Source organism: Phodopus roborovskii, unplaced genomic scaffold, assembly GCF_943737965.1.
Source record: "Phodopus roborovskii unplaced genomic scaffold, PHOROB, whole genome shotgun sequence".
Taxonomy (NCBI): Eukaryota; Metazoa; Chordata; class Mammalia; order Rodentia; family Cricetidae; genus Phodopus; species Phodopus roborovskii.
In genome coordinates, this window is record NW_026126517.1 from 41666467 (window position 1) to 41691416 (window position 24950).

Below are 24950 nucleotides of genomic sequence, written 5' to 3' on the forward strand. Positions count from 1 at the left end.
TATCTGGCTTGGTAGCCACAATATTAAAACTCTTTTGTCTCTAATTTCCAAATGCCAGAAGTTATTCCACAAATCATCTGCAGGTAAGTTTGATAATCACTGTTGTTGGAAATTTGAATTGATGTGATAGGTGTATTGCAAATATTCTCATGGACTGCCCTCTACCATTGGATCAGTCTCCTAAAAGACTGGAAGTTGTGGTGCAGTGCCTTCCATCTTCCTCTTCCAAGTTATAGTTTTCTGGTATTTTGTCCTTTCCACTGACTTCCCATTGTTTCATCATTATTAGACAAAAGCACAGAAGTAGTTTTTTTTTTTTTTTTTTTTTTGGTGGGGTAATTAATTTTGTTGATTGTGTATAAGCTTTTCAAGAAGTCAGATTCTGGCTTGTGGCTCTCTGGAAGGTGCTGTAAACATTGTATCTTCTATGTTTGGATTTTGTTTGTTTACATCATTATTTACTGTTTCTTTTCACCTGCAAAAATCACCACTGAATATTATTTTCTCCTTCAGCCATGTCTTGCTGCAAATGGTGACCTTGTCAGGATCCTTGGGGTCTGCAACTGGGGCTCAGCCCCCTGACCTGGGGATATGGGGTCCAGGGTGGGAATTGTGGCAGCTGGCACTTGATGGGGGGGCACAGAGGAAGGGAAGTAGGCTGGGTCATCCTCACTTCGGCTCCTTTTCCCTGGGTGGTGGCAGAAGTGGCAGGAGCAGATGACTCCACTTTCAAAAAAAAAAAAAAAAAGAAAGAAAAATTCCTATCAGTACACCTAAGATGTCCATTTAACATTCTCACTCAGCTGAAGATATTGGAACTCAAACCCCTCCTCTGTGACTACTTTCTTCACCAGTCTTTAAATTGAACAGTCTTTGTTACCAAAACGGAAGTACTCCACAAATAATTTGGATCTGGTAATTCCTTTTTGTTGTAGAATATTATTTTAAGGTGTGTTACTTTTGTTTATGCTACATTTGATTAACTCTGTGAAGCTGTGTTACTGTGCCTGTCTAAAACACCTGATGGTCCTGACAGAACTAAGTGGTCAATAGTGAGGCAGGAGCAAGGATAGGCAGGGCTGGCAGGCAGAGAGGATAAATAAGAGAAATGAGAAGGGAGAGCAGTGAGTAAAGGGGAGGATGTTGGGCCAGCCACCCAGGTACACAACAGTACACGGAGTAAGAGTAAACTAAGATTTACCGCAGTAAGAAAAGGTTAAAGCCCAGAGGAAAAAGGTAGATGAGATAATTTATGGTAAGAAAAGCTGGGCAGAAACAAGCCAAGCTAAGGCTGGGCATTCATAAGTAATAATAAACCTCTGTGTGTGATTTATTTGGGAGCTCAGTGACTGGCCAACCAAAAAGACTAAAGAGCCAAAAGAATAAAAAATGCACAAAACCCATTCATTCCTGAAAGTCTTTAGTCCTTTTGTTCCTGCCTCTGACGAAATTCTCTTACCTTGTGAGTTATTGTAGCAGCATCTAAGTATTCTTTCCTTTGGCAAACTTCCCAAGCCCACCTATGTCTTTCTAGCCATGCTGTAAGATTACTAAGATGAAGATAAAGTGCCATTTGTTTATTTCAAACAGCAGCTAATATATATATATATAGAATTAGTTGTCCTTACATTTAAAAAGTCTATCCTGGTGTGGTGATTTATGCCTATAATCTCTGCATTCAGAGGGCTGAGGCAGGAGAATTGTCTTGAGCTCGGGGCCAGCCTTATCCAGACTAAGACTCTTGTTTCTAATACAAGCCAGCCAGAACCTTGTATGTGTGCCAGGCATGGTAGTGCACACCTTTAACCCAGACAGAGGGAGGCAGATTTCTCTGAGTTTAAAGCCAGCCTGGTCTACCTACAGTTCTAGGCCACCCCAGGGGTTACATAGTGAGGCCCTATCTCAAAAGAAAAAAAAAAATTCCTTGGGGGCCAGGTTAAATGTTAATTTCTTTTTTTACAGAAAGTAATGTGATTAAAGTTTCAACCCAGAGTTAGACATGATTAGATGTACATTTTTTACATTGTTGAGAAGTGCAGGCTCTGAGGAAATAAATGGAAGCAAACATGGCTGGAAACTTACTTTAGAACATTTCTTTAATGTGTGCCCCTCTATCTTATCAGTTTTCTTATATTTTTCAGATCAGGTGATAGCAGCAAAACGGGTCATCCAGATGGCTCAGAAGTGCCTGCTGCCAACCCTAGTTAAGTCCTCAGGATCCATGTGATGGAATAAGGGAACCAACTCCCACTAGTCCTTTGACCTCCATCTAAATTACAGTAGCAGTAGCGCTCATAACAATGCAAAGAAGCCACACTAGGTGGTGACAAACACCTTTAATCCCTGCACTCCAGAGACAGAAGCAGGCATCTGATTTCTGTGAGTTCGAGGCCAGTCTGGTACACATAGTGGGTTCCAGGACAGAACTATACAGAAAAGCCTGAAAAACAAAAGCAAAACAAATAAGCAAAAACTTCCTTGAACCCATGCCTCTCTCGTCTGTTAGCTTGTTCTCCACAGCAAAAATTAAGTCTTGCTGTTTCCATTTGTTTTCCAGATCTATTTATTATGTATGTTCTTTCTGCATTTTCCTTGCAGGCCAGAAGAGGGCACCAGATGTCATTATTATAGATGGTTGTGAACCATCATGCGGTTGATTGCTGGGAATTGAACTCAGGACCTCTGGAAGACCTGGCTGTCCTGGAACTCACTCTTTGGACCAGGCTGGCCTGGAACTCACAGAAATCTGGCGCCTGCTTCTGCCTCCGGAGTGCTGGGATTAAAGGCTTGTGTTACTACTGCCTGGCCTCCAGCTAATATTTTTAACCACTGAGCCATCTCTCCAGCGCCCCATTTTCTTTCTTTGGCTCTAAGAAGCTGCTGGTAGATTTTGTACAGAGAAATGCCTTTTTTGTTTAAAAGCCACTCTGGCTACAATGGATTTGAAGAACTTGGAAAGTAGAAGTTTTTGCAAACATATAAAATGCTATTAGTGTGCTTCATGAAGAAACTTGATGTTAAAAAGGCAGCAACTTTGTTAATCAACATTTGAAATAAGTCACTCAGAAAATGATTAAATAAAATGTATATCCACATTGGATTATGTCAAGAATAGTACTAACAAAACCTGGGTAGATAAGCAAATCTCCAAAAATATGAATGTTTGGAACGGGAGAGATGACTCAGCAGTTAAGAGCGATTGCAGAGTTCAATTTCCAGCCTCTATACCAAGTGATTCACAACTACCTGGAACTCCAGCTCCAATAGGGTCCCAAGTCCTTTTCTGTTAGAAGAGTTCAAGGCCAGCCTGATCTACAGGATGAGTTCCAGGACAGCCAGGATTTGCGAGAGAAACCTTGTCTCAAAGCAACAACAAAAACCAAAACGAAAGCAAACCAAACAAAACCTATCTCCCAAAGGTCACCAAGCTTCCGTTAAGTGTTTGTGTTCCATACACTGGCATTTTTTCAGACCCCAACAGACATACTACAAATTACTAGCACATGCTATTTCCATCCAAACTGTGTTCATATCTTATGATTAATTAAATCCTTGTCTTTCAGATCTTAACCGAGCCCTCAGGCTGTGTCTCTGTAGTCCCTCACCTTGGACGTTCAAAAACGACAGGACTTGTGAATTTAAGACTGAACCAAGATACTGCAGTAGGACGCACTTCCGGGAGGCGAATAAAGCGGAGGAGTCGCGTTGTGAAACGTCACTTCCTCCCGGAACTAGCGTACAGAAGCACACAGGTTACTGTCACAGCTCGCAGCCTCTGCGCTCCAGCCATGGCCCTGCCACCCTTCTTCGCCCAGGGCCGCCAAGGACCACTGCCCCCGCAGCCACCGCCTTCCGCTCCGTTCGGCTGTCCGCCCCCGCCGCTGCCCTCCCCGGCTTTCCCGCCTCCTCTTCCCCAGCGGCCCGGCCCCTTCCCGGGGGCATCCGCCCCCTTCCTCCAGCCTCCGCTGGCGCTGCAGCCCCGCGCCCCGGCCGAGGCCTCCCGCAGCGGCGGTGGCAGTAGCGGCTCCTTTTTTCCGGTGCCGCCGCCGCCGCTGCCGCCGCCGCCGCCGCAGTGCCGGCCCTTCCCGGGGCCCGACGCCGGCGAGCGTCCGCGGCCACCGCCTCCAGGCCCTGGGCCTTCCTGGAGCCCGCGCTGGGCTGAGGCGCCGCCGCCGCCCGACGTGCTCGGGGACGCGGCCCTGCAGCGCCTGCGCGACCGGCAGTGGCTGGAGGCGGTGTTCGGGAACCCTCGTCGGCCAGGCGGCCCCGGTCCCCCGCGCACACCCGTCGGGCCCAGCCTGGGCGAGGTGCGCGCGCGATTGCGCGCCGCTTTGCGCCTGGTGCGGCGGCTACGCAGCCTGGGGCAGTCCCTGCGCGAGGCCGAGACCGACGGAGCGGCCTGGGCCTCGCTACACGCTCAGGTTGTGCCACTGCGAGCGGAGCTAGCCGAGCGGCTGCAGCCGCTGGCCCAGGCCGCCTATGTGGGCGAGGCGCGACGGAGGCTGGAGAGGGTCCGGCGCCGCCGGTTGCGGCTTCGTGAGAGGGCCCGGGAACGCGAGGCTGAGCGGGAGGCGGAGGCCGCGCTGGCCACGGAACGGGAGCAGGAGATTGACCGCTGGAGGGTGAAATGTGTGCAGGAAGTGGAGGAAAAGAAGCGGGTGAGAACTACTGTGCAGTTGGAGTGGTGGTGACTGGCACCTGAATCTGCGTGCTGGTTAGCTCAGATACTTATCCGTGAAAGCTAGCCTTTCCTACCTCTTTGCTCTGTATTCCATTTTGATGATGTATGGTACACTATGAAGTCCAGTAAACACCTGTCAAAGTTCACACTGATGCATTTCTGGGAAGACACACCTACTGTCCCCTACTTCAAAGTTGGATCCACTTACTTTATGCTCAGTACTAACCAGTCTAAGTATTATGATTTATACTGTCCTAAGCATGCAAATTTAGAGGACTTGAAACCATGAGTCCCTGTGTATTGGGGCAGTATGAGTCTGTCTTGTCTATGTGTTTCCAGGTACTTGACCTCTTATTCAAATGATTGAAATAAGGGCTCATGAATTGCAAAATTAGCAAGAAAACTTTATTTAAAAAAAAAACTAAGCAAATAATAAGTACAGATTAGAAAGGAATACACTATCAAGATTGGCAGCCACAGTTCCCATGAGAGAAGATACTCAAAAGTCTCCGATTGTCTTTTGACACTTTTTTATGTGGGGTTAAAGAGGAGGAACTTGGTTACTAATGTATCTAATGAGGATGGTTCTCTGTTTTGATTGAGAGGTTAGGCCCTGCCATCTTTTCTACTATGTATGTCCCTTCCCATAATGCATTTGATTTTTAATTATAAGCGCTTCCCATTGTTCATAGGCATAAGATGGTAAGTAGGTTATTCTCTCTAAAAGTATTCTTGGACACAGGTTTACCTTTTACCTTACTGTGCATGCACCAAAAAACAGTTCAGGCTAGTAGGATGTATTGGGAATATGTTTGAATAGAAACTGTCCAAATTCAATGGTTATTATGGGGAGAAGAAACCTGTTCCATTGTTTAGTAAGGAGTGTATGTAATGATGGAGGTCTGAGGCTGCTGGGTGTATTGTTTGGAGAGGACAAAGGAGCTTGGCTGCCAAGTGACTTAATATAAGAGGATAGTGTGCATAAACCAAATAATGGTGGTGTCCCAGGTTGCTACACTGTTTTCTGTGCTGCTTTCTTCACCTCAGTTCAGCATTTACATCTGTAGTAGACACCATCCATACTAATGTCCTGCATACAACCCTGAGAAATGTATTGCCCTGATTTTATAGATTGAGACCTAAAGCAGTTAACTTGACAACAGTCCCACGGTTTATGCCAATATTAAATTATTTTAGACTTAAGCCTAGGGTTGTTGGCTTTTAAAGCTTGTCTGTCTCATGATCTTCAGTAGAGCCAGGGAGGAAGGATTTGCCAAGTGTTGATTGAAGGCATCCTCATTACCTTTGAATGCTATTATTATTATTATTTTAGATTTATTCATTTTATGTTTTGTGTGCATATTTGTATTTGCACCACTTGTGTGCCTAGTGCCCACAGAGGTCAGAAAAGGACATTGGAAATGGAGTTACAGATGATTGTGAACCACTATATGGGTGTTAGAACTTGTACCCTGATCCTCTGCAAGAGTAACTCTCTTAACTTAAGAGTAAGTGCTCTAAACTTCTGAGCCATCTCTCCAGCCCCAATTGCTGCTTTTTAAAAATGTATATTTTTTAGTTTTGAAAATGTAATTACATCATTTCCCCTTTTCCATCTCTTCTCTCCAACCTCTCCCATGCATCTTTGTTCTCTTTTGAATTCATGGCTTCTTTTTCTTATTGATTGATTTATATATATATATATATGTGTATATATATATGTATATATATATACACACATACACACACACACACACACAACCTGATGAGTACCATTTAATGTTATACACACACACACACACACACACACACACACACAATTTCAGGGCTGACCACTTGGTATTGGATAATGAATTGAGCTGTTAGTCCCTGGGGAAGACATTTCTTTTGCCCTGAGCATTCCCTAGTTGCTTAGAGTTGAGGATTTTGGAGTTTTCCCCCTTCCATGCTAGCCTGTCTATTGGTGTCATTGTGCAGGTCTTGTTGGAGCAGTGCTAAGGGTCCTTTTGCACCTCTATTCTCCACAATCAGCTAACACTTTTATCTTAGTTAGGGTTCCTGTTGTTGTGATGAAACACATTACCAAAATCAACGTGGGAAGGAAGGTGTTTATTTCACTTACACTTCCACATCCCAGTCCATCATCAAAGGCATTCAGGGAAAGAACTCAACAGGGCAGGAACCTGGAGGCAAGAGCTGTTGAAGAATCCTTGGAGAAGTGTTGCTTACTGGCTTGCTCTCCAGAGCTTTATCAGTCTTTCTTCTTATATATCCCAGGACCATAATGCCCAAGGGTAGCACCACCCACAATTGGACAGACACTCAGAGGACTCTAGCTAGCTCATGTTAAGTTGACATAAAACTAGCTAGTACAATCTCCCTTTTCCCTGTCTCTACCACTTCCCTAGAGATCAATATAGATTGCTGAAAAGTATATTGATAGCAAGCTTTAGCATTGCACCCTCAGGAATGTCAGCGCTAGGCAGGCAATACTTCAATGAAATTAGCAAACATTTACTAAGGGCCCATTAGGTGTCTGGCCTAGTGTCTGATACCATAGCTCTTCTCTTTGATTGCTTAGAGCCTTGTAGGGGATCATGTCAGTACAGCATGGTATAAATTTTCAATTGATTGTAGTTAGTGTAAGGCGCCCAGGGGAAAATATCTAGTTCATTGGGGGAAAGCTTCCTAGATAATGTAATGACATCTGATCTCTGAGCTGAGTCTTAAAAAGTGTTAAGGCCAAATGCAGATATAGATACAGATAGTTCGAGTTTTCCAAGCAGAAGAGTGAAGTGGCATGGTCATTGGCTATAATGGTGGGATTGCAGACACTTCTTTAACAGATGGGAGAGAGAATCAGGCATGCAGATGAGGATATGGAAGACTGGCTTCCAGTGTGAAAGGGATCTTTGGGAGCAGAGAAGGACAAACTTACCGTGTTACTCCAAGACATTGCAGAGTCCTAGGCTTTTCCAGTTCCATTTCTTGACCTCATTGGGAGTCTTGAGTATTCAGGTCTGTTAATCTGCACTTTTAATAGAACTTCAACATGAAAGGTAAATTAGATGCAGGCACTCCTGGACCACACCTAAAACACTGAGTAACAAAAACTCCATACAGGTACTGAAGTTACTGAGGAGAGGTTCCCTCTAAGGTTATATGGAACTAGGTGTGGTGGCTCACATCTGTGATTTCAGTGCCTTTGAGGCTGAGGTGGAATGCTGAAGTTTGAAGCCAGTCTAGGCTACAGAGTAAGACATCTTTTAGAAGTAAAACAAAACCAAAATGGGCGAGAAGGCTGTATGGGTCATCTGGGAGAGGTAGATAACATCAGTGGGAGGCTGAGATAAGAAGACAGGGAGTTCAGTCGAGGCCAGCCTGGAGTCTATAGGGGCAATCTCAGCAAAAAAAGCATCGACATGGTTGTATAACTAACCAGTAAAAGGAATTGACTGAACCACTGTAGAATGCCAGGCCTGGTCTGTTATGGCAATCTGATTCTCTGAAGCTTGCCTCCAGGAAGGTCTAATACAAATTCTTTTTTTTTCCTTCAGGAACAGGAACTCAAAGCAGCTGCTGATGGGGTCTTATCTGAAGTAAGGAAAAAACAATCAGACACTAAAAGAATGGTGGACATTCTGCGTGCTCTAGAGAAATTGAGAAAACTGAGGAAAGAAGCTGCAGCAAGGAAAGGTAAATACGGTTTTGCACTTTTACTTTGCTTTTCTCCTTCTTCTTCCATCTTTATCATAGTACCTCCCCAGCCCAGATATTGTACACATAGTATGGTATAAGTATGTTTTCCTTATCTTACCTTTTGTTTCTTTCTTGTATATAGAATCTCTCAGCTCTGCAGCCCATGCTGGCTTTGAACTTGTGACAGTTGCCCTGCCTCAGCTTCTTTTTTATAGAGATCACAGGCCACCATACTTGGCTTGCAAAAATAAATTTTTTTTTTTTTTGTTTTGGTTCTTTATTTGTTTGTTTTTCGAGACAGGGTTTCTCTGTAGCTTTAGAGCCTGTCCTAAAACTCTTTATAGACCAGGCTGGTCTCAAACTCACAGAGATCCACCTGCTTGTGCCCCCACCCCACCCTCACCCCCCGACCCCCGAGTGCTGGGATTAAAGGCATGTAGCACCACCACCCAGCTTGCAAATATTTTTGGAGGTAGAACATTTGGTAGTTAATTATTTTTACTCTGTAGAGTTAACTGGCCTTGACAGCAGTGGCTTAGAGATTTGGGGCTGTTTTTTTTTTTTTTTTTTGTTGTTGTTGTTTGTTTGTTTTGTTTTGTTTTGTTTTAATCTAATTTTAGTAATGTGTATGTTTGGCTATCTGTGTGTACAGTGTGTGTGAATACCTGTGGAGGTCAGAAGAGGGTGTCAGTTCCCTGGAATTGGTCGTAAGTCATCATGTGGGTGCTGGGAACCAAATGGGTCTTCAAGAGCAACAAGTGCTCTTAACTACTAAACCATCTCTGTATCCCCAAACAAAGGTGATTTTAATGGTTTTTATACGGTAATTCCTTAGGCTAGAAATACTAAATTCCTATATTTTAGTATTATATTGTGTTGGAATATTTAATTAATTAATTTGATTTTTTTGAGACAGGATTTCTCTGTGTAGCTCTGGCTGTTCTGGAACTCACTTTGTAGATCAGACTGGCCTGGAACTCATTGCGATCTACCTGCTTCTGCCTCTGCCTGAGTGCTGGGAATAAAGGCATGCCCTGCCATGCCTGGCTTTATTTTGTTTTTTTAGATAAGGTCTCACCCTGTAACCTTGTCTGACCTGGAGTTCATTATATGTATAGACTAGTCTGACTTCACATTCACAGAAATCCACCTGACTCGACCTCCTAAGAGTGGGATTAAGTTATGTCTTGTTTTTGTGAGGCCTAGACTGGCTTCACTTAATATGTAGCAACCAAGGCGGGCCTTGAACTGCTGATCGTTCTGCCTCCACCACATGAGTTCTGCAATTGTGGGTGTGTGCTACTTTCTATGTCTGACTTTGAAATTTTGAAGCAGAAAGCTTCAGAAAGTGTTTAGCCCCTTGTGGTGGTTTAAGAATGGCCACCATAGACTCTCAGTTTGAGTGCTTGGTCCCCAGTTAGTGGGATTGTTTTGGAAGATTAGGAGGTGTGTCTTTGTAGAAGGAGGTGTGTCCTGGGAGTTTGGAAGCCTTTTAGGTTTCTAAAGTTCATACCATTCCCAGTTAACTCTGTCTCATCCTTGTGGATCAGGACATACACTCTCAGCTACCACTTTGGCGCCATGCCTGCCCGCCTGCCTGCTGCCATACTCCCTACATTGATGGTCATGGACTCTAACCCTCTGAAACTACAAGCAACCCCAAATTAAATGCTTTCTTTTATAAGTTGTCTTGATCTTGGTGTCTTATCACAGCAATAGAACAGTGACTAAGGCAACCTTGGTTGCCACAATTGCCAAGAGAGGTAGGTGTGGAAAGTACTACACTTGTTTTGTTTTTCCAGACAGGGTTTCTCTGTATTGCTTTGGACCCTGGCCTAGAACTCACTCTGTAGATCAGGCTGGCCTGGAACTTACAGAGATCCGCCTGCCTCTGCCTCCCAAGAAATGAGACTAAAGGCGTGCGCTACCAACGCCTGGCAGCACTACACTTTTGTATAGGTCTGTTCTGTTGTAGCCGAACCTTTGCCATGTGCCAAACCTTTACCCCTTACTTGCCTCTCCAGAACAAGCTGAAAACATGCTTGCTCCTGAAGACCCATTTTAAATCTGAACTAATGATTTTGGAAAGGATTTGAGTGACTGGACAGGGCCTGGAGCACAGATGTCCCGAGCTTTCCTAATGTTATCTTTGGTCTTAGATATCCACAGATTGCTCCTACCCTCTGGAGGGAACCTCAGCACTTGAGCCGGGCAACCAAAGCCTCTTCAGAGACATTTATTCTGTCTGGGTTGGTTTTCTGAAAGTATTAAGTCCTGCCTTCCATTTACTTGCCTCAGTCTGCTCTTGCTGTTGTTTGTCTGGAAGCCTTGAGTCCCATACCTTTGCCATTTTAAGATCTCACTACACTTCAGAGCCAAATGGAGATGCAGCAACCTACATCCTTCAGTGAAGATCCCCCTCCTCTGCTGTTTGACCACATGCTGCCTCTTAGGACCCTTACTGGGGATATTTGAGTTCACTCTTGGGTAATTAATTGCTCTAGATAGGATGCTGACGATAGATCAGTTCCATCCAAGTCTAACTCTGAACCAGTGAGTTTGATGGGGTAGCTTACACGGGTATAGTGAAGGAGTGACTTACAGGAGCTGGAGGACTCGAAGGCAGCTGTATCACTGAAAGGCCCAACCCAGTGTGTGTGACTCATGAAAGCTGCAGCCTGAGAGCTCTCTGCCTAGGAATATAGAGGCAAACGAACCTCCATTTGCTTCTTTTTGCACAGGGGTCTGTCCTCCTGCCTCAGCAGATGAGACTTTTGAGCATCATCTTCAGCGGCTGAGAAAACTCATTAAAAAGCGCTCTGAACTGTATGAAGCTGAAGAGAGAGCCCTCCGAGTTATGCTGGAAGGAGAACAGGAGGAAGAGAGGAAAAGAGAATTAGAAAAGAAACAGAGAAAAGAGAAAGAGAAACTTTTACTTCAGAAACGAGAAATTGAGTCCAAGTTATTTGGAGATCCAGGTAAGTTTATCCTTGTCAGTGGAAATGGAGTAAAGATCTAAGTTGACAGTTCTTTTTATAGTGATAAACCCAGTTTAAGCTGAAAGGAGTCCTGACTACAAGTTAAGATTCTCAAGTATATGGTGGAAGTCAGGGTTACGGAGGAAATGAAGTTACTCTGTTGTCATAGTCAGTGGGTCAGTCACCTGCCTTGAGAGAGCACTCTCAACAGCAAGCAAGGTAACTGGCATGTTGTGTCTTTCTCTTTCAGATGAGTTCCCACTTGCTCACCTCCTGCAGCCATTCCGCCAGTATTACCTCCAGGCTGAGCACTCCCTGCCTGCACTCATTCAGATAAGGTCAGAAGGGCAGCCTCTTCTTTCCCTTGCTCAGTAGCAGTGAGCTCTTGATGAGATGCTTCTGCCATTGAAATCTCTTGTCACATCTTTTTAAAGAGTTCTTTTGGCATATATAGTTGCTGAATTTCAAGGGTGCCACTAGTATCTTTGTTTTGGTTTTTTGAGCAGGGTTTCTCTTTGTAGCTTTGTAGATCAGGCTGACTTCAAACTCAGAGATATGTGTCTGCCTCTGAAGTGCTGGGATTAAAGTTGTATGCCAACACTGCTTGGTGCCACTAGTATCGTAAAAAGTCAGTGTCTTCAATTGAACAGATAAAGAAACTCAGCTGTGACTGCTCTGTAGGCCAGGGTATCCTTGAATGCAGAGATCTACTTGCCACCACCTCCTCAGTTCTGGAATTGAAGACCTGTATCACCATAGCTGGCCTTGTTTTCTTCATTCTCTTTTGCTGCTAAATCAACCCAGGAAGAGAAACCATTTTTCCTGAGTAGTTGCCTATAAGGCTCGAGTGCCTGAGTGCTAAGGCCTGAGTGCCTGCAGGTTAAAGCCCAGTGCTCTCAGCTGAACCAGTTACTCAGGAGCTGGTTAATTCTCAGTCTGGGTTATGATGCCCTCACCTATAAAATGGAGATGGTAGACTAGCATGTGACCTTTGAGCTTTAGCAAAGCCTCTTGCCTACATGCAGTCTTTTGATTAGTCAGGAGGTAAAATGGAGTAAATGGGTAGATGTTGCAGACTGTATAAACTTGTTGCCTAGCAGCATTTTGTTGTTTTCCAACCTAAAACATCTTAGGACTTAGGGGTCTCAAAGGTTCCTTCCAATATGCCAGTAATTTCTGCATCTTGGGAAGGAATTTTCTGGCATATCAAATGTATTTTTCAGGAAGAGTGTTAACTTTTGTCTGATGTACAGTTTTTAGCCTTTAAACATATTCTTGATGATAGAGGTTTTCAAAAGCTCAAGCTACTGTGAATATTGAGTCACAGAAGAGAATACTGAACATTGCTCCTGAGCCTCTTGTCTTTATCTTTTAAAAATTAGTTATTTACTTACTTGATTGGATATTTTTCCTGACTGTGTGCCTGTTGCCTGTGGAGGGCAGAAGAAGGCATCAGATTTTCTAGAACTGGAGTGACAGACAGTTGTGAGCCACCATGTGGATGCTGGGGTCAAACCTGGATCCTCTGTTAAGTGCAGCCAGAGTTCTTGACTGCTGAGCCATCTCTCCAGCCTTTGTCTTACTTTTCTCATTAGCTGATCACCACCTTGTTTTATGTGTCTGTTTGAAGACACCTAATGTAATGTGTTCTGTTGATTATAAGCATTGCATCAGGGCTAATGGTACTATAATCTGAGTCCAACAAAGCTTTTCTAGATCACAACATCATCTCCACAAGGTGCCTCACAACTCTCTCACACTTAGCAATAATAGCAATTCACCAGGCCACTTTGTTGGCATTTTAAACAGTAATGTCACTACCAAGGAGCACAAAACTGAACAACATGGCACAAAGTAAACCATGAAAAGGATGCTAATTTATACTGTAAGAGCTGAAAAGAGGAAAGTAGAATGGTGACAGATTTTTTTTTTTTTTTCTTTCTCTCTGAATTTGTGGTTGTCCATGAAAATGCCACATGGGATGATTTAAATTTGCCAGTATAGCCAAGTGTGGTGGCTCATGCCTGTAACCCTAACACTTGGGAAGTGGAGACAGGAGGATTAGGAATTCAAGATCAATCAGCGCCAGCTCTGTCTTAGAGAGAGAGAGAGAAATTACAAATATAGAATATACAATAATGAGGGTTAACTACAGTTAACCCTCACTGTTTGGCTGTCTACACAGTTATACTTTTAAGTTTTTCCTGAAATGTGTACATTAATGTGACCCTTGGCATTCATTCTTCCTAGAAAACCAGGTCTGTGTCAGGTTAGTACATTTGTAATTTGAAAACAGTGTCCTAAATATGAAATAGAATTTCTGAGTGTCTTGCTTGGGAAAAACCAGAAATAAACATTGTTCTGTAATGTTCTTATTAAGGCATGATTGGGATCAGTACCTGGTGCCATCTGATCATCCTAAAGGCAACTCCGTTCCCCAAGGATGGGTCCTTCCCCCGATCCCCAGCAACGACATCTGGGCAACGGCCGTTAAGCTGAATTAAGACCTTCCAGGAGTGTGGTCCATCGGGCCAGCACTGCAGCTCTAGATATTAGTGATGCTGTCGTCTCATGCTGTAGTCTTCTGCACAACTTAAACTCCATGTGGCATTGCTCTAGCTGGAAGTCCTGCTTCTTTCTGTTCTCTGCCCTGGCCAGAGGTACCTCTTAAAGCGGGATGTTAATAGGTTCTTCTGGAAAGGGCCTAGATGAACTGAGGTTATTAGCATGGGCAGTGGCCTTCACTCACTAAATCTGCCTCTGTTTTGAGAGGCTTGTCTAGTGTGGCCTACTCATTTGCTCTAGGTTTATTTTGAGTTGGTGGGTAAATACAGTCAGCACACTTGGTTACTCCTTGAAGGTGTTCACTGAGTAGAGTTAGCAGGCATTGCTCCTTATCTTCCTATACCAACTGTCCTCCAGCTTCTAGGAGTACAGGTCAAAGTTTGACCTACAGTTCTGTTAATCCCAATTTGGTGCAGTTGGGAGGCTGCTACTGAGGACAATGGCAGTGGCATTAGACTGGGCTGCCAGGAATGCTGACAGCTTACAACTTTTGTTCATGAAGAGCTTACAAAATCCAATGAGTGCCAGACAAGGTTGGCTGGTGCTCTGACAGACAGTGCCTGTGTTCCTCATGAAAGCTCCAGTCTATAGTTCCAGGGGATCTAACTGTGTGAGTCTCCAGCAATAGAAATGTGTTTCCCTATGGGATCATAATCTCAGTCACATGGTAGGGGCTGGAGTAGCTCTAGGATTATTTTCTTTTCTTTAGCTCAAGCTTCTAAAAATATCTGTGTAGTAAAAGTTGGGAAAAGAGAAAATACAAGTGGTAAATTTTATTTTTTTATATTCATTAATAAGTGCTATTATGCTTGGACATGATCAGTCATATGACATGTTATGGTTTTTGTTTTGCTTATTATTCTGGGTTTTGTTATTTAATTTCCTAAAAGCTAAATAAATACCATTTTTACTTTTTAATTTGAGCCTTTGCCCCTGATTTATTCTATCTTGAATCATTTAACACATTTCATCTTCACATTGCAAAAGCATTTCACTCCAAAGTTCAAATTTAATAGATAGGTGTTTGCTGCAGAAACATGATTTTAAACACAAACTTTGTAAAATTTGACTGTGGATAGCAAGAAGGATCCCCATCAACTTTGGGGATGATATGGAATTGGGAACTCTTAGGTGTCCCTTTTTATAGTTTAATATGCATTGCTAGGTTGTGCATTCTACTGTACCCCTAGGGAATAGAGCAGTTTTATTTTGGACAGCTAGGGGACGGGCTATTTTTCCCAATGTGTCTGAGTTCGTGAGTTCTAAGGTCTGATACAATTAGCCTCTCTGACCACACAACATAGGCCTGTACACCTTTTCATTTAATCTCTTCACTTCCTGCCCTGAGATGAGCTGCAGGGAGAGCATCAGTGGAAGAAGGATTGTGTGAGTCGTGTTGAGATGACCTTATCACTGTAAAGTATAGTAAAGTATACTATACTATACTTTACCAGCATTGATGGGCAGGGACTTGGGAGATTCAGCAACTGAACCAGAAAAGGAGGTGTGGAACTCTGACTGGAACGAAGTTGTTTCTGATCTGTGTTCGGTGCTGGAAAGGCTCTTATAAAGAGAGCATGATTTTTGTTGAGTTTTTGTTTCCTAAGTTTCCTGGTGTATCACCTGCCTATGAGTTGTAGCAGCGCAGCCACTTTCTTTCCAGGCATAGAAAGACTCAGGTGAGTGCTGTACATCCCCAATCCTTGGTCATTTCTTAGCCTTTTCAATCAACAGAATTTGGATCTGTAATTCTGTTGAGCCTCCAGCCCTTTATCAATTTGGTTTTTTTTGGATTTTTCACTTATTACCTAAATTCTCCTTATATCAAATACCAATGTTCAATCAAATGGAGAAATAAAATTCAAAGATTAAACAGAAAGTTAACTAATTGTTGATTTATCATATTCTTAGAGGTTTTTTTTATTATTTTATGTGTATGGTCATTAGGCCCGCATGTATATCTTTATACTACATGCATGCTGGTGCCACAGGCCAGAAGAGAAGTCTGATCCCTTGGGATTGGAGTTACAGATGGTTCTGAATCAACATATGGGTGCTGGGAATCAAACCCAGGTCCTCTGGGAGAGCAGCCAGTGCTTTTTTTTTTTAAAGATTTATTTATTATGTATACCGTATTCTGTCTTTATGTATCCCTGCAGGCCAGAAGAGGGGAGCAGATCTCATTACAGATAGTTGTGAGCCACCATGTGGTTGCTGGTAATTGAACTCAGGTCCTCTGGAAGAGCAGTCAATACTCTTAACCTCTGAGCCATCTCTCCAGCCCCCCAGCCAGTGCTTTTTAACCACTGAGTCATTGCTTCAGCCCCAGATTAATTATGTTCTATATGAAAAAAAAAAGAATATGCACATCCCAAAACCAGGACTTGTAAGAGACAAACAGCTTTTAAGGGATTAGATACAAACACAGGGAAGAGTAACAAGCCATGAGAGATTCACTGTATGTTAAATACTATATTTAGCTGGAGTACTATACTATACTATATTTTATTATACTAGCTGAGTTCCTGCTGTCTGAGAATTTGCTGCAACCAGCCAACCAGTTTAATCACTCTAAAATCCTTTATGTTTCTGTGTCCATGTGACTTTTTAAAAAGCTTAGCTGGGATTACACCATCTGTTGTACTTGTTCATATCTTCATATTCTGTCCATAGAGAGCTCTCCTGGGAATTACAAGGTAAGTGCAAAATGTGTCTTATATCCAGTTTGGTTTTTTAATGATACGTTTAAAAATGTTCCTTTCTGCTGATACATGTTTCTGCTTTATCTTTTGAATTAACTTGGATGACCCAAGTACTTTTGTATATATTTACACAGTAGTTCCTGATTGCCACACCCAGCTGCTACTGCTGAAGATTTTGTTTCCAAAGCCAATTCTGTTTGCCTTTGGAATAAAGTTGTTTTCTCATAACCCCTGAAGCAAAACCTGAGGCAGGTTTGAGACAGGTGGTGTTAGACTTGTATAACTGCACATTTTCAGGTAGTTTCTACTTTATTAATTCATGTGAGAATAAGGAAGCTAGGGATTAAGCTGTGTCCTTTGGGAGATGGCTTTTTGTTTTCCATTACTATAATTTAGGTGCTAAGAGAATAAAAAGGAGTGAACAGGATTCCTGCCTTCCTGGTATTGAGAGAAGTAACTTTGTGTAAGCTTTCTCCATGTTGCTCCATCTAGACTACCCTCCATAGCTGCACTGATAGAGTTCTTCGTTGTCACTGTGATGATGCTACATGGGCAAGTACTAACCCATCTGTATTTTTATTGCCCAGATATTTCATGCAAAGTGCCCATAGATGATGCTAAGAAATACTTTTTAACCCCACAGAGAATACAGGTGAAAAAGAAAATGCCCATTAATACAATGATCAAAAACTGTACTTTGAGTACTTTGGAAGTTAGTTATATGAGATCACAGAGTAGTAACTGACTTCAGACACATTTATAACACATTTAAGTGAGATTATATAAACAGTGTGTTCTGGTTCAGAGTACATTATGGGTCAGAGTGAAAGGAGGGGGTATCTTGAGCTGGGAATGTACTTTAGTTGGCACAATGCTTGCCTAGCATGCATGAAGCCCTGGCTTCAGTCCCAACACTCAGTAAAACCAGATCCCACATTTAGGAGGTGAAGACGGGAAGATCAGAAATTGAAGACCACCTCAGCTGTTTAGAAATTCAAGGACATCCTGAAGGACTCAACTGTCTCAAAAAATAATTCAGAGAGATTACTGAAAGCTGCTCTGGTGAAAAAAGCTTTTAGTTGTTGAGAAGAGACAGAAAGACACAGGCAGAATCAGGAGTAGTTGTGCAGAGGTGCTGTGGGGTCAAGGGACCATAGCAAATGAAGGCTATTATGGCTGGAATCATGCGGGCAAGAATCAGTCTAGTGCTGGGTGTGGTGGTGCAGGCCTAGCATTTCAGAGGCAGGCAGACTTATGTGAGTTCCAGTCTGATCTAGAAGCAAGTTTCAGGACAGCTAGGACTACACAGAGAAACCCTGTGTCAAAAAACAACGTACACATGGACACTGTTCAGTCTAGCTGTTTCAAGCCTTCAGAATTTGAATTTTTTTTTAAACCTGAGAACTATGGAAAGAGGAAGAATGGTGTCTTAATTTTGTAGTTTGAAATGATTACACTTCTGTGTGTGGAACAATAATAGCACAGGAGAAGATAAACGGAGGTGAACGAGCTGTTACTGAGGTAACACCTGCTTGGAGTCTCATGTTAGCCATGGAGATGACACAGACTCTGAAGAAGAAACTTGGCAGAGGCTGAGATGGGAGGTGGTAAGGTGTCTGAGTGTGTGTTAGCACCCTGGATCAGGTTATCATACCCTCAGACTAAGACGTCTGGGAAGAAAAGTGTGTTTGGGGTAAGAAAAGTGAAATTCACTTTGTTAAATCAGAGGCACTCTAAGTTCTATGGGCGGTACCTTGTAGGCAGGAGTTTGATCTCAGAAGAGACATGGAGAAGGAGGGAATTGAAGCCCTAAGGAAGGATGAAATCATGTAGGGTACAGTGGGGAGTCGTTCCTTTCTAGTCTCCGACCTAGGTTCATCACTTCACCTTACTCCAATCTCCAGCCCCATGATCTGTCCAATGGGCACACTTTCGCTGAGAAGTCCTGAATTACATAGTTTGTTGAAGCACAGCCTTGCTTTCCTTCTATATCCCCACCTCATCCCAGCCCCATATGACTTTCTCTGCCAACTACTCATTGGAGTCAGAACTCAGCTCAAAGTCCTCTGGGATAGAGAGATGGCTCAGTGGTTAGGAGAACTGACTGCTCTTCCAGAGGACCCACGTTCCGTTCCCCAGCACATACATGGCAGCTCACAAGTGTCTGTAGCTCCAGTTCTAGGAGATTCGTCCAGTACCCTCTTTGTCCCGTATGGACAAACAAAATAAATAAACATTAAAAAAATTTCTAAGTCCTTCCCAGCAGGAAGTACCCTAATCTACTGTGAATTTTGCTGCAGACTGAACATACCATTTACTCACTTGTGACCCCCTCACCTCACCCTGCAGATTCCTGTGTCTGCTGTCTGTTCGTGCTGTTCCTTCACTGGATGCCTGTTCTTTAAACCTTCTGCTCACAATCCATTTCCTACCCTTGGATGCTCAAGTGTTTCCTAAAGCTTTCCCAAGCCACACAAGGACTAGGCTGCCCCTTCCAGAGTCACACTGATGCATTTTAAAGTGTTCTAACTAGCTCTGGTTTGCACTGTGGCCTTTGTTGTTCGTCAGAAAAAGACTTTCAGAATCTCCACCCTAGAAGCCAGGTTAGGGCTGTGCAGAAAACAGTTATTAGGGATTCAGGATGCAGATGTTAAGTGGAAAATGGGGGGGGGGGCATTGTTATCTCAAATGGACAAGAATTTACACTGGAGCCTCAATAGAATCTGGGCTTTTCCTTCTCTATAATTCAGAATGTAGTGGTAGCTGAGACTGAAAGATAAATCTGAGGACATTAACCTGGTGAGCTTTTCTGAACATCCTGTAACATCCGTGTCCAGCAAAAATGAGCCGACAAGGCAGTTTTACCCCAAGGCTTGCCTGATCTTACCCATGGAGGGACACAGGGAGGCACCCACTGGCATGCTGTAACGTAGATTCGGGCAGGAATGATGAGTCCTGAAGGCAGAAAGACACTGATGAGGACAGACAGATTGGGGAGGCGATGAGGGGATTGAGGGCTTTGGCCTCCCGCCCTCACTTGACCTGTCTGCTCCCAGATTACCCACCCAACATCTCTACATGAGGCTGTTCTGTTGGGAACAGGATGGCCGCACAGTGACCCCAAGCAGAAGGGCTTTGTGTCATCCTGTCAGGGCTGACAGATTGTGTGGGATCAGAGGCATATTCTGATACAGGCTCCTGACTGCCAGCTGTGATCCGAAATTTAGTTTGTGTTCTAAGTAGTTGTGAGTTTGAATTCATGTGGAAAAGTTATTATTTTTTCAAGGCAGCAGACTCAATATTAAACCCTTGGTAGATGCTATGGACCAGTCCTGACTGATGTCCTTACCAACAGTGCATGAGATTTACCGATGTTCATATCTTTAATAGCATGTCATGGCCAGCCGTTTAATTTGAGCCATTCATGACTTGGTATGTGTTGGGTCACTGTTTTACTTTATATACCCAATAACTAAAGAGGTTAAATAATACATACTGTATCCATTGGCCATTTGGATATTCTCCTAATGAGAATTTAAAACTTCCTATTATTTGTAGAAGTTCATTATATAGGCTGAATATGAGTCCCTTGGCAGGCAATATTTTGCAAATATTGTCTCCCATGCTGGGGTTGTCTTTAAACTCTGATGGCTAGGACTTCTGACTTTAATCCAGTTTATCAGTAATTTCTTCATGGCTAGTCTTTTTCTTTGTGTGTATCTATATACATGGGATACTGGGGATTAACCAAGGGCTTCCTGGCTGCTATTTAAGCACTGTACCACTGAGCTCTATAGCCCCAGCCCTCTTTTTACTTTTATGTAAAGACAGAATCTCAGGGATGGAGAGATGGCTCAGAGGTTAAGAGCACTGACTATTCTTCCAGAGGTCCTGAGTTCAATTCCCAGCACCCACATGGTGACTCACAACCATCTGTAATGTGTTCTGGCACCCTCTTCTGTCATGAAGTTCAGGCATATATGCAGGTAGAACACTGTATACTTAATAAATAAATAAATCTTTAAAAAACAAAAAATGGATAAAGAAAATGTACACACACTCAGCAGTAACACTCAGCAGTAAGAACAATGACATCTTTAAATTTGCAGGCAAATGGGCAGAACTAGAAAAATCCATCCTGAGTGAGGTAATCCAGACCCAGAAAGACAAATATACTCAATGATAAGTGGATACCAGACATAAAGCAAAGGGAAATCAGCCTACAATCCACAGCCCTAGAGAAGCTAAAACCCTCTTCCAGAAATGGAAGCAGATGCAGAGATCCACAACTAACCATTGGGCTGAACTCCTGGAATACAATTGAAGTGAGGGAGAAGCAAAGTTATTTAAAAAAAAAAAAAAAAGTCAAGACTGTGATGGGGAAATCCACAAATCAGCTGAACCAAGCTAGTGAGAGGTCACTGACTCCAGTCTGACAACCGGGGGACCTGCATATTCAGGGAATAGGGTTCCCTGAATACAGGTGACAATGGTGTGGCTTGGGCAGTATATGAGACCACTGGCAGTGAGACCAAGATCTAACTCTAATGCATAAACTGACTTAGTGGAGCCCATTCTATATGGAGAGAATCCTTGTTCGGCCTAGATGGGGGTGGGGGTGGGGGCTTGGTCCTGCCTCACCAAGGTGATGAGACAAACATAGCTGACTTCCTAGGGGAAGCCTTACCCTCTCTCAGGAACAGATGGGAGGTGGGATGGTGGAGAGGTGGGAGGAGGGGTAGGAGAGGAGGGAAGGGGAACTGGGATTGGAATGTTTATAAAAAAAATGAGTCTTACTAAATTCCCCAGGCAAGATTTAAACTCATTTTGCAGCCCAGGTAGGCATTGAACTTGTGATTCTCCTGCCTCAGTCTTCTAAGTAGCTGGATTACAAACCTGTGCCACCAAGACTGGATCTGCAACATCAGTCTCTTGTAAACTTCTCTAAGATACCTTCATATCTACCCTGTGAGGACATACGTCTCAGGGCTCTTCCACTGCTACTCTATGCTAGTCACCTAGTTCTCCATGGATGATGTCACGGCTAATTTGTCAAGTCAGCTTTGCCAGCAACCATGCTCCCCAGCAGTCCTTACCTCCACCTTGGGCCGCCTGCAACACCAGAATGTGATGGTGGACTTCTATTTGGGTGTTGAAATCCAGAACAAGAAAAGCATCCTGACCCTGAAGTATCCCATGGAGCAAGGCATTGCTACCAACTGGGACAACATGGAGATGATTACATCATACCTTGTACCATGAGGTACCTGTGGCCCCTGAGGAGTACTCCATGCTGCTCTCTAAGGCATTCCTGAACTCTAAAAACAACCATGAAAAGATAACCCAGATTGTGTTCAAAATGTTTGACACCCAAGCCATTGCATGGCTATGCAGGATGTGCTGTCCCTGTATAAGCCTGGTGGCACCACCAGCATCATGATGGACTCTGGAGATAGTCACCTACACATGCCCATTGACAAGGGTTATGCTTTCCTCACAGCATCCTGTATCTGAACCTGGCTGGCTGGGACCTGACAGACTATCTCATGAAAATCTTGACTGAGCATGGCTACGACTTTACCGCCACAGCCAAGGGGGGGGGGGAATTGTAATGACATCAAGGAGAAGCTATGCTGTCATTCTAGACTTGGAGCAAGAGATGGTCACTGCTGCATCCTCCTCCCTGGAGAAGAGCTACTAGCTGCCCCACCACCAGGCCATCTCTGTTGGCAAAGAGCAGTTCCATTGTCCCAAGGCCTTCTTCCACCCTTTCTTCCTGTGTGTGACATCTACAAAACTACTGTCATTTCCATCATGAAGTGTAATGTCAACATCTCTAAAGACCTCCATGCCAACCAGTGCTGTCTGGTGGCACCACCATGTACCCAAGCATCATCGACAGGGTGCAGGAGATCACTGCTCTGGCTTTTACCACTGTGAAGATCAAGAGCACAGCACTCTTGTGGATTGGCAGCTCCATCTCCACCTCACAACATTAGATAACATGGACATCACCTTGTGTTTTGTTTCATTTTAATTCATTTTGGTTTTGTTTTCTTTTGGTGCTTTGGGCTCAGGATTTAAAAACTCGAACAGTGAAGGCAACTGCAGTTGGTTGGAGCAAGTAGCCTCAAAGTTGTGGGTAAGGGCTGACTGTGCATTGTTTGTTTGTTTAATAACCATTCCAATGAGCTCTTCATCCTCCCACAACTGATCCCTACTCTGAAAAGGGTGATGACCCAGACTGTGTCCCGAGTCCAAGCAGGGAAGGTGATAGCATTGCTTTTGTATAAATTATATTACAGATTTTTTTTTAATCTTCTGCTGTGGTGGTTTGAAAGAAAGTGGCTCCCATAGGGAGTGGCACTGTTAGGAGGTGCAGCCCTGTTGGAGCAGGTATGGCCTTGTTGGAGGAAGTGTGCACTGTGGGGGTGGGCTTTGAGGGCTCTTATGATTAAGCTGCGCTCAGTGTGGCACAGAGTTGCTTCTGTTGACTGTGGGTCAAGACGTAGACATTTTCCTGCTTATGCCTCCAACTGCTAGATTAAAGGCATGCTTGTCTGCTAGTGTCTTTCTCTCTACTCCCTCCTTCCCCGATCTCATTTGGTTTTTGTTGTTTGTTTATTTGTCTGTTTTTTAAGATTGCACTTGGGCTGGGGAGATTGCTCAGAGGCTAAGAACACTTCCTGTGCGTACAGAGGCCAAAAGTTAGAATACAAATCCCATGTTGAGTGAGCATCTGACAACTCTCTTACCTCTGTGGGAACCTGTATACACATCACCTACATTCATGCAGACACATACACACATAAAAAAAAATTGCCCTGGATTTTCTTGGTTCTTTGTAACCAGATTAATTTTAGAATTAGCATGCCAATTATGCTAATGGTTGAATTATGATTCTTCAGATCTGTATATCAGTTCTCGGAGAACTATTTATTGAAGTTTATCATCTTCCAGCAAGGTATGTTCCTCCACTTAATTTAATAGCTTTTGGTTTTCTATGTGGAGTTCTTATACATACTGTGGTAGATTAAGTCCTTAGTGGTGGATGTAATATCAATAAACACCAATGGTCTTTTTTTAAAAATTCAATCTTAAAAATGCTTTTACATAGCTTATTGTTCACACCTGAGTATAGTTTACTTTGAATGTTGACTGTGTATCCAGTGTCCTTTCTTGTTGGTGAGTTTCCCAAAGCCATTTGACCCCAAATAAACACATATCCTGTTGGCCGGTGGCTTGGGCTTCTTATCGGCTAGCTCTGTCTTAATTATTAACCCATTTCTATTAATCTAAGTATTTCCATGTGATCTTATCTTACTGGAGAAGGGTCTGGACCTGTTATTCCTTCCTCTGCTACATGTCTTCTGTTCTCTGCCTACACTTCCCATACTACTACTTATCTCCTAGCCCCGCCTATCCTTCCTGCCTGGCCACTAGGCAAACAGTGCTTTATTCATTAAACAATAAGAGAAACATATGTACAGAAGGCACCCACCCATCAGTTTCTAAATTGTGTTACTAATTCTAAGAGTGTTGTTCGTAGATTCTTCTGAACTTTGTGATCTACCAATAATGGTTGTTTTCCTTCTTCCAGTCTATATGTGTATTAGTTTTCTTCCCTTCTTGCACAAGCTAGTATCTGGTGCCACATGGGACAGAAGAGATGGTGCTATGACACCCTTGTTTCACTGCCAGCCTTGAGGACATCACTCAGTAGTTTGCTGTGGATGGTTAGGGATGTTCTTCACTAGGGTGAGGAAGTTGCCTTTTAGTCCCAAACTGCTGTGACTTGAGGTTTTTTTGTTTCTGTTTGGGGGTTTATTTTTGTTGCTCTGGGGATGGAGCCCAGAGCTTCATGCAGAACAGCAAACACTCTCCCACTGGGCTGTATCCCTAGCCCCATGTTTCTTACAAATAACAGAGGAGGGGGTGTTGGGGTGTAGCTCAGAGGTAGAGTGCTTGCCTGGTAGATACAAAGCTCTAGGCCTTCCTCCACTCGATGATGATGATGATGATGATAAAATAGCAGCTCAGCCAGAGAGATGGCTCAGTGGTAAGAACACTTCCTACTTTGAACAGGACCAGAGTTCAGTCCCTAGCACCCACATCAGGCAGCTTATGGTCAAACCACTTGTAACTCCAGCTCCAGGCATCCTGAGTCTATGGAGATGTGCAGGCATTTAATTTTCCACTTTATTTTGTTATTTGTTAAAATATTATTACATTTATTTATTGTGTATGTGTGATATATACCATAGCGCATGTGTGGAGGTCAGAGGACAACTTGCAGGAGAATGACACAGGTTTGAATTACCAAAC

At 43.4% G+C, this 24950-nt stretch overlaps 1 protein-coding gene and 1 pseudogene across 1 annotated transcript; both read left to right on the top strand.

The window, feature by feature from the left end:
* The first annotated feature begins 3717 nt into the window (after nt 1-3717).
* Nucleotides 3718-14841, top strand: Pdcd7 (programmed cell death 7). The gene is made up of 5 exons (XM_051197779.1): nt 3718-4658; nt 8239-8377; nt 11122-11358; nt 11609-11696; nt 13739-14841. Exons 1-5 carry the CDS (start codon nt 3789-3791, stop codon nt 13860-13862), a joined length of 1458 nt encoding a protein of 485 aa, XP_051053736.1. The 5' UTR covers nt 3718-3788; the 3' UTR covers nt 13863-14841.
* A 6769-nt stretch (nt 14842-21610) lies between these two features.
* LOC127231693 (actin, cytoplasmic 2-like) lies at nt 21611-22624 on the top strand (annotated as a pseudogene).
* Nucleotides 22625-24950: the final 2326 nt, after the last annotated feature.